This window comes from Ahaetulla prasina, chromosome 9, assembly GCF_028640845.1.
Source record: "Ahaetulla prasina isolate Xishuangbanna chromosome 9, ASM2864084v1, whole genome shotgun sequence".
Taxonomy (NCBI): Eukaryota; Metazoa; Chordata; class Lepidosauria; order Squamata; family Colubridae; genus Ahaetulla; species Ahaetulla prasina.
The window spans coordinates 1,038,093-1,054,654 of record NC_080547.1 but is presented as its reverse complement, the minus strand read 5'-3'; the positions used below and the strand labels follow the sequence as shown (position 1 = coordinate 1,054,654).

General features: G+C 47.9%; 2 protein-coding genes across 4 annotated transcripts; one reads left to right on the top strand and one right to left on the bottom strand.

Moving 5' to 3' along the window:
• Positions 1-1,744: 1,744 nt before the first annotated feature.
• On the bottom strand, positions 1,745-4,877 carry TMED4 (transmembrane p24 trafficking protein 4). Its single transcript, XM_058194831.1, has 5 exons — positions 4,715-4,877; positions 4,525-4,625; positions 4,138-4,263; positions 3,532-3,678; positions 1,745-2,791 (listed from the first exon to the last, which is right to left on the bottom strand). The coding sequence occupies exons 1-5, from the start codon at positions 4,851-4,853 to the stop codon at positions 2,642-2,644; spliced, it is 663 nt and encodes a 220-aa protein (XP_058050814.1). The 5' UTR covers positions 4,854-4,877; the 3' UTR covers positions 1,745-2,641.
• Positions 4,878-9,023: 4,146 nt separating this feature from the next.
• Positions 9,024-14,249, top strand: LOC131204049 (interleukin-1 receptor antagonist protein-like). 3 transcript variants are annotated; one of them, XM_058194860.1, is made up of 5 exons: positions 9,024-9,315; positions 9,933-9,969; positions 10,973-11,061; positions 11,582-11,706; positions 12,547-14,249. In XM_058194860.1, exons 1-5 carry the CDS (start codon positions 9,255-9,257, stop codon positions 12,757-12,759), a joined length of 525 nt encoding a protein of 174 aa, XP_058050843.1. In that variant the 5' UTR covers positions 9,024-9,254; the 3' UTR covers positions 12,760-14,249. The 3 variants fall into 3 exon arrangements, with proteins under 3 accessions (XP_058050843.1, XP_058050844.1, XP_058050842.1); XM_058194861.1 differs by having other exon boundaries at positions 9,120-9,294; positions 12,547-14,247; XM_058194859.1 differs by lacking the exon at positions 9,024-9,315 and having other exon boundaries at positions 9,739-9,969; positions 12,547-14,246.
• The last annotated feature ends 2,313 nt before the right edge of the window (positions 14,250-16,562 follow it).

Genomic DNA, 16,562 nt, shown 5'->3' with positions numbered 1-16,562 from the left:
AAGCCCCAGAGGGAGCTCGTTCCAGAGGGTAGGGGCCCCCACAGAGAAGGCCCTCCCCCTAGAGGTCGCCAGCCGACATTGTTTAGCTGACGGTATCCGGAGGAGGCCCTCTCTGTGAGAGCGCACTGGTCGGTGAGAGGTTAATGGTGGCAGTAGGCGGTCCCGTAAATATCCTGGCCCTAGGCCATGGAGCGCTTTAAAGGTGATAACAAGTACCTTGAAGTGAACCCGGAAGACCACCGGGAGCCAGTGCAGACTACGCAGGAGGGGTGTTACATGGGAGCCACAAGGTGCTCCCTCTATCACCCGCGCAGCCGCATTCTGGACCAGTTGGAGTCTCCGGGTACCCTTCAAGGGGAGCCCCATGTAGAGAGCATTGCAGTAGTCCAGGCGGGATGTAACAAGGGCATGAGCGACCGTGCATAAGGAAGCCCGATCCAGAAAGGGGTGTAACTGGCGTATCAGGCGAACCTGATGAAAAGCTCCCCTGGTGACAGCTATCATATGATCTTCTAAAGACAGCCGTGCATCCAGGAGGACGCCCAGATTACGAGCCCTTTCCGTGGGAACCAATAATTCGCCCCCAATGGTCAGTGATGGAATTAGCTGACTGTACTGGGCCGCCGGCATCCACAGCCACTCGGTCTTGGTGGGATTGAGTCTGAGTCTGTTCCTCCCCATCCAAACCCGTACGGACCCCAGGCACTGGGACATCACTTCAACAGCCTCGTTGGGGTGGTTAGGGGTGGAAATATAGAGCTGGGTATCATCAGCGTATAGATGACAACTCACCCCAAAACCACGGATGATCTCACCCAGCGGCTTCATATAGATGTTGAACAGAAGAGGCGAGAGAACCGACCCTTGCGGCACCCCACATAAGAGGCGCCTTGGGGTCGATCTCTGTCCCCCCGTCAACACCGTTTTCTTGTGATTGCTTGTGATGTACTTCAGAGGCCAAGCTTGTTTTCTTGCCACGTTTTATTAGGTATCATAAGGTCAAGCTCAGAGAGCACCAACGTATGAGGACCCAAATTGTTGGGGGCCAGACAGAGGCTGACCCTGTAAAACACCTGGAGAGGGGTGTGAAGCAGTATGTGAGCCCAGGGCTATTGCCAAGTGCTTATTTCAGAGCACACCACAATTCCAATGATCTGCCTATACCAGGATTACAACAAACACGGCTCCCTTTACCTGTGATGGGAGGAGGGGGCTATGGTTTTTTTACACACAGTCAATTGCCAAAATGTGTTGCTAAAGAAGACAGCTGTTAAGTGAGTTTTGCCACTTTTTAGGACTTCTTGCCAGTTGTTTAGTGAATCACTGGAGTCGAGTAACATAGTTGCTAAGTGAATCTTGCTTCCCGTTGATTGTGCATGTCAGGTTGCAACAGGGGATCACATGACCCTGGGAAACTGCAACCATCCCAAATAAGAGTCAGTTGCCAAGCACCCCAATTCTGATCATGTGACCATGGGGGAGGGGATGCTGCAATACTCCTCTGAAAAAGGCTAGGTCACTTTTTTCAGTGCTGGTGCAATTTTGGCCACTAAATGAATGGCTGTAAGTCAAGGACTACCTGTAGACTGATAAACATTGGAATATATCCTAAAATTTCTTGTGGAAGTGATTAAATGGATTTTTGGGCCTCTTTGCGGTTAAGAATTTGGGGACTTTTACAGTTCAGCAGGCTTTCACACTTGCTTTTAACCTACTTTTCCCACCAACATATAAAGAAAGCCTCTTCAAAAAAAACTTTATTTCAATCCAAATGTGTAACAAACAGATCTCATGACAAACTTGCCCAGGCAAGCAGTGAAGGAAAAAAATGCCTATTTTCAGTCCCACTACTTTAGAGGTCCAATTCTGCTACCAAACTGCAGCACTGGGTTGTTCAGTAGCTGGATTATTTACAGATTCTATTTCCAAATTACAGAAAGAAGAGATAACACCACTATGCTCTTCAAGGAATATCTCCATCTGAGAGTAGCTCTAAGTCACACTATTTACAAATTTAAGGGGCTTCTTTATTCGACCTTTACAACAAACTTGGAGGAAACTTCTACTGCTCCCTCGTTTCCATTGACTCTCCAGCCAAGACCAATCCTGTGCTTAGAGAACCGAGAACTACAAAAAAGGAGAAAATGCTGCAAGAAATCCTTCAATCCCTTGGCCGCTTGATCACCACTGAAATGCTAAACAATATTTAGATCAATGATATTTGAACAAGGCAGGAGTGCTACACAGTTCTGATGTCAATCTGTTTTTCCCTCCAATTGTATTCTGTCAAATAGTTTTAGAGTTACAGGGGACTTTAGAAGACAATCTTTTAGGCAAACTGCAGCTATTACAAAAGTAACGGAGGGAACCCTCTCTCAGTCTTTTATAAAGCAGCTTCTTAGAACGTTCCAGGAAAGCTTGATAACCGAGGCAAGCTATCCTTACCGGTAGTTTCACATGCTTCAAAGCACAAAAATATGGTAAGGTTTGAGATGTTTTCGTAGATGTATTTAATTGGGGCAGGGACATTGTCTGCTGTGCTTCTTTCTCAGTTTAGTACTTTAAAAAAAAATCAAGATTTACTCAGTGGAAAGCAACAATGGAGCATTGGTGAATGATGACCTAGGTGAGGCTGAAGACATTAAACCAGTTTTTTGGCTTCAAAGAAACTCTTGAGGTGCCTCATTTGCCAAATGCCTGTAAGGAGGAGGATGACCGTCTGCGCGATGGACCACCACAGCACCCGCTGGTTGGTGCTCTCACTGGTCATGCGGAACCTCTCCTCTCGGAACTGCAGAGGGAACAAAGCAGTCAGCATCAAGAACACGCCTGGCCCAACTCTTCCTACCATGGTTCATTCAACTGTTGCCCTCCACCTGACCGAGGTCCAGTTGAGATGCAGGACCTTTTCAGTTTCGCATTCCAAGCATCTTCCACCACTCTGCCAATCTCATCCCACACAGAGAGAAAGGCAGCAAATACCGTGGGCCTTTTCATGCACCTCTATTTCTAATACCTTAAAATGCTACACAGCAACCTTGTCCTTCTGGCTCAAGACCAACACAACTTGTAAGGGCCTTGGGATAATCATGTTGTGGCCTCTTTCTTGTGTGCAGAAGTGACCCAAGCTCAGCTTCCTTAGCCTTTCCGGTGTCAAAACATTTGTTTTTCCAATGCCATCCACAGGATGTCTAATGTCAGACCACTCTTTGCCTTGGAGGGGCTGCAGTGACTGGCAAGAAACACACTTGTCCATGGATTGTTGGTCTGAGCTCCAAGCTTGGCCATTTGTTGGCAAAAGTTTTGTCACCATTCGGACACCGTTTCCAACCAAACAGCCAAGCTCGGAGGTCAGACCAACAGCCCAATGACCAACCCCAGCTACTTATATTCAAATGCATTTCAAACACTTGTCCATTTCCTGCAAGCACCTTGGCAGCAGGAAAGCCCACCTCCCCCCACCCCCGTCGGCTCCCTCCCTGGTAGGGAGCCAGCATAAAAGAGTGTCCCGGGGGTCCCTGGCAGTCTCACCCTTTGGTAGTTCTGCTCCTTCTGGATCTGCTCCACCTGATCCAGCAGCTGCCTGGCTCGCAGCTGCAGCTCTGTCAGCTTGTCCTTGGCGGCGATCTCCGGGTAGTTATTGGCGTGCTCCCCTACCTGGATGTCCAGGTGCACCCGCTGGACCAAAGACACAGCACAATTGGGAGGGGGGACAGACCCTCGAGGGCGGGTGCTCTCCCTCTCTGCCTTTCTCCCCTCCCTCCCTCTGCCCCCCCCAACCAAAGACAGCCCCCCCAGACCTCTCCCCCTGCCTCCCATCCTCTCCCCACTCCCTCTGCCCCCCCTTCCCCCTTTGGACCCAAAGACCAAGCTTGTTTGGGAGGAGGGGCAGACCCTAGGGGGGATGCTCTCCACCACCACCCCGGCCTTTCTCCCCTCCCTCCCTCTGCCCCCCTTCCCCACTGGACTAAAGACAGCAGGTTTGGGAGGCAGGGGCGGGATAGATCCCCGAGGGGGCGTCTTCCCCTCCCTCCCTGCCTCTGCAGCCCCTCCCCCTTTGGACCAAAGTTTGTTTGGGAGGGGCGGGGGGGCAGACCCTCGAGGGGGGCCTCTCCCCCTGCCCCCCCCCTTGCTTACCAGCTTTCCCCCCGCGAAGAGCGCCAGGCGGGTGGAGTTGGAGTGCAGGCAGATCTGGTGCTCCCCGGGCGTGTGCGAGGTGAAGGTGAAGCGGCCCTCCGAGCCGTATTGCCGCGAGAGGATGACCTGCGGGGGGGGGGCGGGGAGGTCAGCTCCGTGGGGGCAGCCCCCCCTCCTTCCCCCTCCCAGCCGGGCCCGCCTCACCTTGGCGTCCGGGGCCCGGACCTCCACGAACATGCCCAGCCCCGGCGGGGAGGGCAGGAAGGCCTCCGCCTGCTTGGGCCACAGCTGCGTCCGGTAGTTGCCTAGGAGACGAGGGGGGGGAAGGCCGGTCAGCCGGAGGGGCGCGACCCTCCTCCCCTCCCCGCCCAGCCGGGCCCGCCTCACCTTGGCGTCCGGGTCCCGGACCTCCACGAACATGCCCAGCCCCGGCGTGGAGGGCAGGAAGGCCTCGGCCTGCTTGTCCCACAGCTGCGTCCGGTAGTTGCCTAGGAGACGAGGGGGGGGAAGGCCGGTCAGCCGGAGGGGGGGCGCGACCCCTCCCTGCCCCCGCCCGCCCCTCCCCCGCCCCCCTCACCGATGACCATCGTCTCGTCCGGGATCTCCTCGATGAAGCAGCGCTTCTCCGTCTCCCCGATGTGGAAGTAGAGGCCCCGCGCGCAACGGCCGCCCAGCAGCAGCGCCCACAGCAGCGCCACGAACCGCCCGGCAGCCATGGCCCCCGCCGCCCCCCGGGCGCGCATGCGCGGCGCCGTCACGTGACCCCCGCCGCCCGCCGCCCCAGCCTGGCGCCCGCGGGCCCCTCGAGGGTCCCCCTCAGCCGCCGGGAGAAGGGCCGCTGTTGTGGGGGGGGAGGAGGAGGTGGCCCTCCCTTGGCTTCTCCGGTGGGGGAGGTCGAGAGGGGCCGAGGCACCCGGTTGCTGTGGGGTTGAAGAAGTAGACCGGGCTGCCAGCTGTCAGAACTGGCGTAGTAGGGGTCTAGATGACCTCCAAGGTCCCTTCCAACTCTGCTCATCTGACTTTAACCAGTCAGGAGACAGCAGAAATATAGGGTTGGAAGGGACCTTGGAGGTTTTCCAGTCCAGCCCCCTGTTCAAGCAGGAGACCCTGTAGCATTCCAGACAAGAGGCTGTCCGGTCTCTTCTTAAAAGCCTCCAGTGATGGAGCAGCCACAACTTCTGGTGGCAGGCCGTTCTCACTGCCAGGAAATGTCTCCTTAGGTTCTACGGTGGAGCTTTGTTTAATAATATTCCATGCGTTACTTCTTCTCCTGCCCTCAGGTGCTTTACAGCAGGGGTCTCCAACCTTGGTCCCTTTAAGACTTGTGGACTTCAACTCCCAGAGTTCCTCAGCCAGCTTGCTGGCTGAGGGACTCTGGGAGTTGAAGTCCACAAGTCTTAAAGGGATCAAGGTTGGAGACCCCTGCTTTAGAGAATAGGTTGACACCACCACCAGCTTCTTCTCTGTGGCAGCCCCTCAAATATTGGAAAACTTCCGTCATGTCACTCCTAGTCCTTCAGTTCTTGCAACCATTCTTCATACGTTGTAACCTCCAGTCCCATAGCCAGATTTGTGCTCTTCTCTGCACTCTTTCTAGAGACTCAATATCTTTTTTGTATTACAGTGACTAAAACTGGACATGATATTCCAAGCGTGGTCTTACCAGTGCAGAATAAGATACAGTCATGCCGGCCACATGACCATGGAGATGTCTTCAGACAGCACTGGCTCTTTGGCTTTGAAACGGAGATGAGCACCGCCCCCTAGAGTCGGGAACGACTAACACATATGTGCCAGGGGAACCTTTTACTTTTTAATACTTCATATGATCTGTTGATACAACCTAGGACCGCATTGGCTTTTTGGGCAGCTGCAGCACAATGCTGGTTTTATACTTAAGTGGGGGTTCATCAGGACCCCTAGATCCCTCTCACAGTTCCTGCTGTTGAGCCTATTCTATTCTATACTTGTGCATTTGGTTTTTCTTGCCTTACTTCGATGGATCACCCATTATGAAGCAACCCCTTCCAAAGAAGAAATAAAAATTTGGAAGAATGTACGTGCCACGCAACATGTCACAGATGAAGGAAATGTAACAACGCATATACTCAGATAGGAAGTTACAAGATTGACAACAAGAAAATAAGCAGCAGAAACCACAAGTAAGAAAAAAAGGAGACGTAGAGCTTAACCAAGGCATAACTCTATAGGGTCAAAATGACACATAGCCTCAAACAAGGCGCAACTCCACAGACAAGCAGACACAAAAGACTAAAAGTAAAGTAGAACTCCAAAAAAGGTAATAGCTTTGTGAAATGTTACTTCCCTATTTCTGGAAATCAACTGTATAAAAGATTGTGCTATGCTGTTGTTCAGAGTCTCAGCCCCCAATTGGACAACTTTTCTCACCATTGAATTTCATTTTGTTGGATGAGATTGAGTGTTCAAGTCTGTTGAGATCCTTCTGGCTCTTGAGCCCATCTTTTAAAGAGCTGGCTAATCCCCACTTTGTGGTGTCTTCGGCAAATCTGATGAGTTCCCTTCTATTCCCTCATCTAAATCGTTTATGAAGATGTTGAAGGCTACTGGCTTAAGACAGAACCTTGGGGTATCTCTCTGCATGCTTCCCCCCATATAGATGTAGTTCTTAAGAAGTAGACTGTGGTCTACTTTTCCAAACGCCTTACTGAAATCTAAATATACTATGTCCACAGCATTTCACTGGTCTACTAATTCAATTACTTTGTCGAAGAATGCAATAGAATAGAATAGGATTTTTTATTGTCCAAGTGTGATTGGACACACAAGGAATTTGTCTTTGGTGCATATGCTGTCAGTGTACATAAAAGAAAAGGTTTCTCTGACATGATCTGATTTGAACAAACCCATGTTGGCTTCTAAAATTAGCTTTGCTTATTGCTGGATCTTCATAGGTCCATCACTTGATTATTTTTTCCAGGATCTTTCCAGGTATTGATGTCAGGTGGATTATCTCTAGTTTCCTGAGTCTGTTCCCCCCCCCCTTTTTTTTTTGAAATTGGAAACAACATCAGCTTATTTTCCAGTCCTCTGGTGGTTCCTTGGTGCTACATGATCTTTCAACAGTGACTCACATCCTCCTGATCTTGCGGTCAGATTACTGAAATGTATTTCACATCCTTTTTTGTACTGTTCATGGGGTCCAGATCCTGAAGAGAAAACTCAAATACTTTGGCCACCTAATGAGAAGGAAGGACTCGCTGGAGAAGAGCCGAATGCTGGGAAAGATTGAGGGCAAAAGAAAAGGGGACGACAGAGAACGAGGTGGCTGGATGGAGTCACTGAAGGAGTCGGTGTGAGCTTAAATGGACTCCAGAGGATGGTAGAGGATAGGAAGGCCTGGAGGAATGTTGTCCATGGTGTCGCGATGGGTCGGACACGACTTTGCAACTAACAACAACAAATTTCACATCCAGCTATTCTTGAAAATAACTTGGAAGCTGCAATTGATTCCATAGTCAAAGAAGTAGACTCCGCTGTGTCCCTTCTGCCATGCACTAGCTACGCAGAGGCTCCTAGACTGAACTGGAGGTGCTTGGCACCGCACCTTTGCAGGATGCACTCTTCTGACCAGAATTTGTCCCCCTGGGAGTTTCTCAAGATGAATTGCTCAAGTTGCATAAGCTTTGTGGAGCAAGAACTGGAGAACATCCGCCATTTTTTTGATAGAAGCTGCCTTTTTGCCAGCTTTCTGCAAAGCACTGAAAGCTGTTCATTGTAGATAGTAGACATGAGTCACACTGGTTATTTTTACGCTGTTTATAATTGTGTGTATCTCTCCTTGAGCTATGAGAAGTGGGGTGGTCTAGAAATGTTCTAAAAAGTAATGAACAAATAAGCCTCTGGCACCGAAATGGATGGTTTTAAAAAGAGGGAAATAGTGGTAGCCTTGGGGAAGTCTCTGGTTGCATGCAAAACTAAGCAGGAAAGCTATGGAAACCTCATCCATCTGTCTGGCAATCGGTTGGTCTGAGGTAAGATTTGTAGGAAGCCCACGGGGCAGAATAAAATATTCTTTTCCTTAATATTAAAAAGAGGCAGAATAGAATATTTCCCCTGAAGGAGAAGAGGAGAGGCATCTTCTTAAAAGCAGAAAGCATCCCCAGTCTTCTGCTAGAGGAAAACAGCCTCAAGCACAAACCTGAAGAGGCTGGTCTTTAGGAATGGGTATTTTGCATCCATTCAGAAAGCTGGGCCACTCTATTCATAAAAGCAAATAGCAGCCAGAAACTCTTAATAAGCAACACAACAGCTGACAAGTTTAGCTCAGACAAAACACAAAAAGGATTTGCATTTCCCCTTTTGCCTGTAGAGCCATCCATGACCCCTATATGACCCCGTAGGAATCAGGCAACATCCATTAAAATATTAAAGGACACATTCTTGCGCAGGAACAGGCGTTTCAATCACAAAGCCCCACAGGATGTGTAAAAGCCCACCTACTCTCAACCCCATCAAGTCAGCCATCCCAGAAACATGCTGCTGTCACTGTAGTTTCTGGCTACCAGAAGTTTCTGGAGACCTCCTTTCCTGCAGCCAGCCTCCATTTTATTCAGCCTCTTTCTCCCAGCTTGGACCCTGATTTTTCTTCCAAAAGATTCAGGCTTAAGGTCAGAAAGGCTGATCTCAAACAGGAAAGTTAATCTGCCTGCCTTATAAGAATATTCTCAGGCTTGGCTACACTTTAAAAATAATAATAATTTAATTTTAATAGATACTTAATAAAAACAACCATGAAGAACAAACGAAAAAAGAACTAGAAAGAAAGATTTACCATTTATATCCTGTGAAAGTTAACAAGAATTTTCAAAACAATATTAAATTACTACATATAAAGTAATCTTCTTACTGGAAATGAATCAATGGCTGATGTTCAACAAAAGTAGCCAATGGAATAAGAGTAATCTATTATAATCAAGTATTTAAAATTTGTACCAAATTTAAGAGAGCCATCCTTATCAGTCAAGATCTACATTGCAGATTTGGTCACGCCTTTTCAAATACTTCCGGCTGTTCCATAGCTTGGTGGGTGAAGCCTTCAGAGGTCCCAGCTGAAGCTGAAAGAAGGGGAAGAAGCGATGGGCAACTCCCAGGGAGAGGAGCAGCTGGCTCAGTCAGGTATGGTGCAGCCATTGGAAGGTAATAATTCAGCCATCGGTATGTTTTGCTTGTAAAGGCCACGCAGGTCAGACCAGAAAGCGTGTTTTAGGCTTTCTGTATCCTGATATGCTTATTTGTTCTTTTGGAAATGGAACATCTTTGGAATAACAGGATGCAAAGGAAAGTTAATGACACTATTTAATTGAGAACTCTCTATTATTTGGTAATAAGAGTTCCTGGCTGCACCTCCCATCTTCATTTATTTTGAATACAGGTTTTTAAATAGCTGCATTGTTTGTTATGAGTACAACTTCAGGTTGAATGTTTGCTTTCATTTATGTGCTGTGGTTTCATTTCCCCTTTGCCATATAGCAAAAGGAACCCATTCTATTAATTTGGGGAAGTTTAGTTTCTGCACCCAGAGTTGCAACATGAATTGCAACACGCACGAAAGTTGTTGGAAATTTAGCGGGTTATGTCACAGAAGTGTCACGTCTGGAAATAACGTACATTCCAATTGTGTGGTTGCCATGGACTTTATAAAGCCGCCAGCTGGGCTGATTCAGCAGAGATGATAAATGTGTTGCACACAATGGAGTCCAGCAGGTACTCAACAAATAAAATGACCCTTTTCCTGCTTTCTGTTCTTTGTGCAGCTGGAAACGAGGCCCAAGGAACCGTCTTCAAGTCGCGGTAAGTGTCCTGGGTGAGCCGTTTGGGCAGCTCGGCCAAGGGTCAAAGAGGGAGGCCCCGGGGAGCCTGCCACATCTTGGAGCTCACCAACCTCACAGAGGCCTCTCCCCATTCTCCCTCCTCCAGGGAGGGACCTGAAGCCCCAAAGAAAAGGGGGCAGGGTCCCACCGGGCACCTGTTTGCTCTTTTCACTGAAAACTGGATGCCTCTTGAGACAAAGGGAGACTCTGATCTCTAGAAATGAATCTCTGACTGGGTGGAAGCAACTTTCTTCTGGCCAAAAATCTGGCTTCTTTTGGAGGTCATCTCTTGGAAGGAGAGATGCACCGATGTTCCTCCTCTGCTCTCTCATGGCATTAGCAGAATGTTCTGCCCCACAATTTTGAGATTGTTTATGAGACTCGGGTTGTAGGTACCACAGTTCTCACATTTATTGTAGCATCAGTTGGTAGCACCGTTTTCTCCGTGGCCAGGTCTGTGTTATAAAAGCATTTGCCACTGGAATGAAAGCTTCAGAGAAGGGACAGCTGGACTAGTGTTTTTATGGTGTTTATTTAATGCTTTAGAATTGCATCGATTTTAAGTTTCGTAAGATACCCAAAACCGCAAACGGCAGGAGTGGCATATAAAGGTAGAGTTCATTATGGCTCTTTTCCCATTATGAATATGAGGACTTTGCTTGGGTTTTCCTGCCCAAAAGAGATTTGAGCGAATAGGAGGCAAAGGCAGGAGTCGAGAGTGGATGAACAGCAGCTCATACTATAAATAGCAAGGCAGCTCTTAAATCAACAAGAAGCCTTTAAATGGGCCTATCTATCAAATAAAGGATATAATGTTACTTATTTTTATTCCACCTTTGTCATTTTTATAAATAACTCAAGGTAGAAAATATGCCTAATACATCTTCCTATTTTCCCCACAACAATGGCCCATGTAGAAGTTAATGGCTGAAGAGAGAAAAAAGTAGAAATTTTCTTTTAAAACACGAATCTTGGCATTTCAGACTCTGGGATGTAAACCAGAAATCCCTCTACCTTCAGAACAATGAACTAATAGCCGGATACTTGCAAGCCCCCAACTCTGCACTGGAAGGTGAGTCTTTGCTAATTTATCGTGAGATGCTAGAGTTTTTTCAAAGAGAATGTAAAATAAAATCAAGAGAAGACCTGGTGGCAGAGGGTTATAATGTTCAACGGTTGAGAGGCTAGTTTTCTGCAGCCTGGCTTCCTTGCTACCCCAACTGACATGGAGGAGGGGAGGACTTCCATGTTCATTTGGGCTTCTGCACGGCCTCGTTTCTTTTCCAACCCCAGCATACAATGCTGCTCTCACCCCATTTCCCCAACTTTGCTGTGGCTGGGCCCCTAATGTGAATTCTTTATTCCAGATCTTATTTAAAGGGAAGCTCTTCCAGGTTTCCTCCCCATTTGTGGAAAAAAATGTTGGTTTGACTGAGAGAAGGGGAAGGAGAATGCCATCCACTGTAGAAAAAAAGTACTTGACTCTTGGAAAAATAGAAAGTCTGAGAAAGAAAGAACTCTACCTTGATTTAGTTAGGTACGAATTGAACTACAGTTCAGTGTCTCTCCCTCCTTCTTCTTCCCCTTTCCAGAAAAGATTTTCTGGGTCCGCAACTGGGCCTTTGGCCAAGAGAACTTCCCCATCATCCTGAGCATTCGGGGTGGGAAAAGCTGCCTGGCCTGCTCTCCTGGGTCCCCGCCTGAGCTCCAGTTGGAGGTGAGAAGCAACCGGTCTGATGACGCCCCAGGTCGCTTTTATCTGTGCTGCTATTTGGTACTTCCTAGACAGAGTAATTGGACAGCAAAGCTCTCCACACAGAGAGACTGGACAGCAGAGTGCTCTCTGTGTGTGCACACAGGAGAGGAGGGGGTTACATAGTTTAGAGGGGGATGCCTTGTGTGGGAGAAGCCTCTCCTAGTAAACCCAGGTAACCAAGTTGTACAGCACAGCATTACATGACCCATGATATGCGTAAGAGAGCGGAGGAGGCCAGATCGTACCCTCAACCCATCAGTGGTGGGTTTCAATTTTTTTTACTACTGGTTCTGTGGACGTGGCATGGCTTGGTGGGCATGGCAGGGGAAGGATACTGTAAAATCTCCATTCCCACCCCACTCCAGGGGAAGGTTATTGCAAAATCCCCATTTCCTCCTGATCAGCTGGGACTCGGGCCAGTCAGAATTGCTCCTGCAACCCTCTGCCAGTGAAAACGGAGCTCAGGAGGGGCACGCACGGCAGGAGGCCGTCCCAGCCAGAAACGGAGCTCGGGAACCCATTTTTGCTGGCAGAGCACTCAGGCCACCACAGGCGCCACCAACAGGAATGACATCAAGCTGGCCATGCTACACCCCTCCTCCCAGGTCAACCGTGATGCAGCCCTCAATGAAATCAAGTTTGACCCCCCCCCCGGCTTAGGGTTTCTTCACCATCAATAGTTTCCCTTGATTTTGCTATTCGAAGCCCCATTTGTGGTAACTTTTCAGGCCTGAAGCAGGCTGCAAGAGGAGTGCTTCTCGAGGTGGTTCCCTTCCCTGAAAACCTCTTTCTCCTCCTCAGAGTGTCAACATCTCCGATCTGTGCAAAGATAAAGAGGGCTCCACCCGCTTCACCTTCTTCATGTCTAACAAAGATGGAATACGGCGTTTTGAGTCAGCCGCCCACCCGGGCTGGTTCCTCTGCACTTCTTCCAAAGCCAACGAACCCATTGGGCTGATAAATAACCCAGGACCTTCTCATCTGGTGGACTTCTATTTTCAGCCTGAATCTTAGCCAGCCTCTCCACCTCCCTTTAAAGGACAAAGCCCACTCCTGAAGGGCAGGCTCTCCCAGCTACTCCCTTCTCTTGAAGTCTAAGCATTTCTGCAGTGGGCACTTTTCAGGAGAACAAAGCAGCAGGAAAAAGACGCCACATTTCTAGAGTTAGCGGATATTCACAACTCACTTTCTGGATTCAGAAACCGCAGGTTTTGCAGCTAGCAGCCACTAAATTATCTCCAGACCTCTAAAGCTACGAGTGCAATATATGCCGGCCAATTTATGAGCACTGGTTTCCCAGAAAGGAATTAAATACATTTAAAGTCGTTGTATTGACTGCATTTCTTTCTAATGATTTCAAAATATGCATTAAATTAAAAAAAAACCTCATTTTGTCCTAGCGCCCGATAGTCTTGGAGTGTGAATCCCCAGCTTGTCTGCTGCAGCCTGTGACACATTCTCATCCTATCAAATTGGGCGGGGAGGAGGAGAAAGGGAGGGTCAAGGCTGTGACAGCAGAGGGGGGGCAGCAAAGGAAGCTTTTTCTAACGCCTCACCTTGTCTTAAGAGCCAGGTGAGAAGAGCCAGGTGTACCTCCATCTCTGCCGATACTCTTAAAATGCCAGCTCTGTCATAAACCATGATTGGAACTGGGATGAGAGACCTGGCATGCATCACCAAAACCTGGGCAGGTGAGCAGTGATGAGTGAGCAACTTGCATCTGTGCTTCAGATGCGGCACCAGCACAGACCGAAGGTAGAGATGGAGGCTGCAGGTGACCAAGAGAACCGTACTATTTGTGAGGGTGTGTTTAGCAGACCCTGCAACTGCTGCACACCTTCACTCCTATCTGACCTGCTCAACCTGAAGTCTTTGATTGTGGTGGGCTTCAGCTTCTGTTTTCTGAGGAGGGAAGAGACAGGATTACTCCCGAGTGGCCTCTCTAGTCAGCAATTTCCTGGAATTCCTTGGCTTATTGATCATGCTACCCCAGAAAGTAGCGGCCCAGACTGATTTATTAACTGATTTCAAGTTATAGTTTTCTAACAATACTGTAGTTTTCACTAGCAGAAGGTTGCAGGAGGCCGTGGCAGCTGAAGAGAGAGCTCAGGAGCCCATTTTTGTTGGCAGAGCACTCGGGCCTCCACAGGCACCCGATATGAGTGACGTCGAGCTGGCCATGCCCACCCCAGCCATACCCACCCCCCGACATCAAAAACAACGCTGATGTGGCCCTCAATGAAATCGAGTGACATCCCTAATGTAGATGGGTAAAACGGGGGGAGTGAAAGGATTGGAGGTGTTCATAGTGGCACCCAATCCTAATTAAGCCATTGCACCTCTCTCACACTTTCCCTCCCGTCTTCCAGTCTCTTGACAGTCGCTAAGAAGATTCAGAAAATGGCGATTTTCTAGGTAAACCCACAGCTGTGTGCCAGTGGCACATAGGTGTAAACTAGAGCAGCGGTCTTCAACCTTAGGCCCTTTAAGACTTGTGGACTTCAACTCCCAGAGTCCCTCAGCCAGCAAAGCAAAGCTGGCTGAGGGACTCTGGGACTTGAAGTCCACAAGTCTTAAAGGGACCAAGGTTGGAGACCCCTGAACTGGAGAGCAAAAGATTGAGCCAGCTGGATTGCCCAAATGCATTGGTATTTCCATTGCTGTACATAATTCCAGCTGTGGGATTATTTTTGGCATCTGATCAGGTGCTTCCAAAGGCGGCTTGTGGTTTTTCCATGCAGCCCTCCTTCCTCATTTGTGCAGTTTTTCAGAAGGTCCAACCAGCGTATCCCCCTTTCTGTTTTCTCCATAAAAAAACGGAGGACTGCAGCATGACGCAGCTGGACAATCGCATCTGCTCCGCTTTCTTGACCTCTTGATACTTGGGATGTTCTCTAACACGTCAAGGGGGCATTTTCAGCACCGCCTAGCATCTTCCTTGTGTTTTGAGTATTTGCAAGAATGCTTGTACCAAGAAAATAAATATATTTACAATAAGCCTGTACATCCTGTTTTTTTTCTAATCTGTTTCCCAAATCATACAGGTATCTTTTTCTTTCTAACTAGCTCCACACTAACGTTCTGGTATTTTTGACTGCATTCTTTCAGAGGTAGGTGACAAAATTATGTCCTCAAACGCCCCTTTTGAGATCTAAAAACATCGATTCCAAATGCTGTTCCTTCAAAAGGAGAAACACTAATATGTAGAGTCCTTCAGTTGCCTATATGCATTATTTGTTACTGTTTTTATGGTTTTATGGTTTTCAGTGTTGCGATATTGTTCGTTGCCCAGAGTCAATAGGATGGCTATATAGAAATCGAGTAAGTAAATAAATAAATAAGCCACCTTTTCTACATCGCTCAAAAAAAGGAGACTAGATGAAAATTATCCAAACTACTGAGGCCAGCAATGATTTCTTCTTGCACACCACCTCCTTCCACCACTTCAGGAAGAGCCGGGTTTTTAGGGGGTAGCAGGAGGATTAGAGCCCTCCAAACTTCAGTAGAATTATCTTCCATAGGGGAGGCACCTGCAGCAGAAGGCACAGTCCCTCGTTCCCAGTAGGTGGCACTGTTTCATGGAAGGAAGTTGAAGCCTGCCCATTTTGCTGGATGCAAGAGGCCGAGCAGAGACAATGGTAGACAGAGGTCTCCAGGAAGGGCTAAGTAGGTCAGTGGTCCCCCAACCTTTAAGGCTTGGTAGCCCGGAGAACCGGGCTGTGCGAGAGGCAGGCCAGCGTGTAAGCATGTATGTAGGCGGGCATCTCAACTTGTGCGAGTGGCGGCCTGGTTTTGAATAAGCCACGGCCTGGTAGTGGGCCGCGGTCTGTGGGTTGGGAGCCCTTGATATAGATGATAATACACCTCGAATTATACTTTGAATTTTATAGGAAGCTAGTGCAGAGATGTTACAGCATCCATAATGCCTTGCACTGCTGGAGAGGAGGAGAAGGGAAGGGAAGGAGAGGGGAGGGGAGGGGAGGAGAAGAGAGGCAAATAAGTTCTTACTAACAGAAGAAATGATAGAGGGGTTTGAAGTTAGAGAAACGTTAGGGGATGTTGACCATGTCCTATTGGAATTGGAACTCAATATATTGTAGACACAAACAACAGAAATCAAACCAGTGTCAACTTTAAAAGAATTGATTTCAACAAACTCAGAGAGAGCTTGGGAAACATTCCATGGATGAAAATCTTAAAAGGAGAAAACAACTCAAGAAGCTTGGGAAACTCTAAAAACAATGATCCTAAAAGCCCAGTCCAACAAAACACCAATGAAAAAGAAAAACAAGAAATCCAAGAAGAAACTAGCATGGTTGCACAAATAGCTTTCTGATAAACTGAAAGACAAAAGATAAGAGAACCTCTGTCCACTTTAAACGAGTTCAAATCACCAGAATCAAATGGATTACAACCCCAGATTTGAAGGACCTGGCGGATGTGATCTCAGAACCATTGAACCGTATCTTTCAAAGAACCTGGAACACCGGGAAAAGCGAAAAGCGCTGATGTGGTTCCCTACTAAAAAAAAAAAAAGCCGGAGTTGGGGGGAACCAGATCCAGGAAACTACAGACTGATCAGCCTGACCTTAATACCTGGGAAGTTCCTGGAAAATATAATAAGCAACAGATCTGAGAACTAGAAGGTAGCAAAATTATAACCATAAGCCAGCATGGGCTTGTCAAAAACAGATCATGCCAAACGAATCTTATTTCATTCTTTGACAAAGTAATTAGTGGACATAGTATACTATACTTGGACTTCAGTAAGGTATTTGACAATATGATACCTACTTGTTGGTAAGCTAGAAAAATGT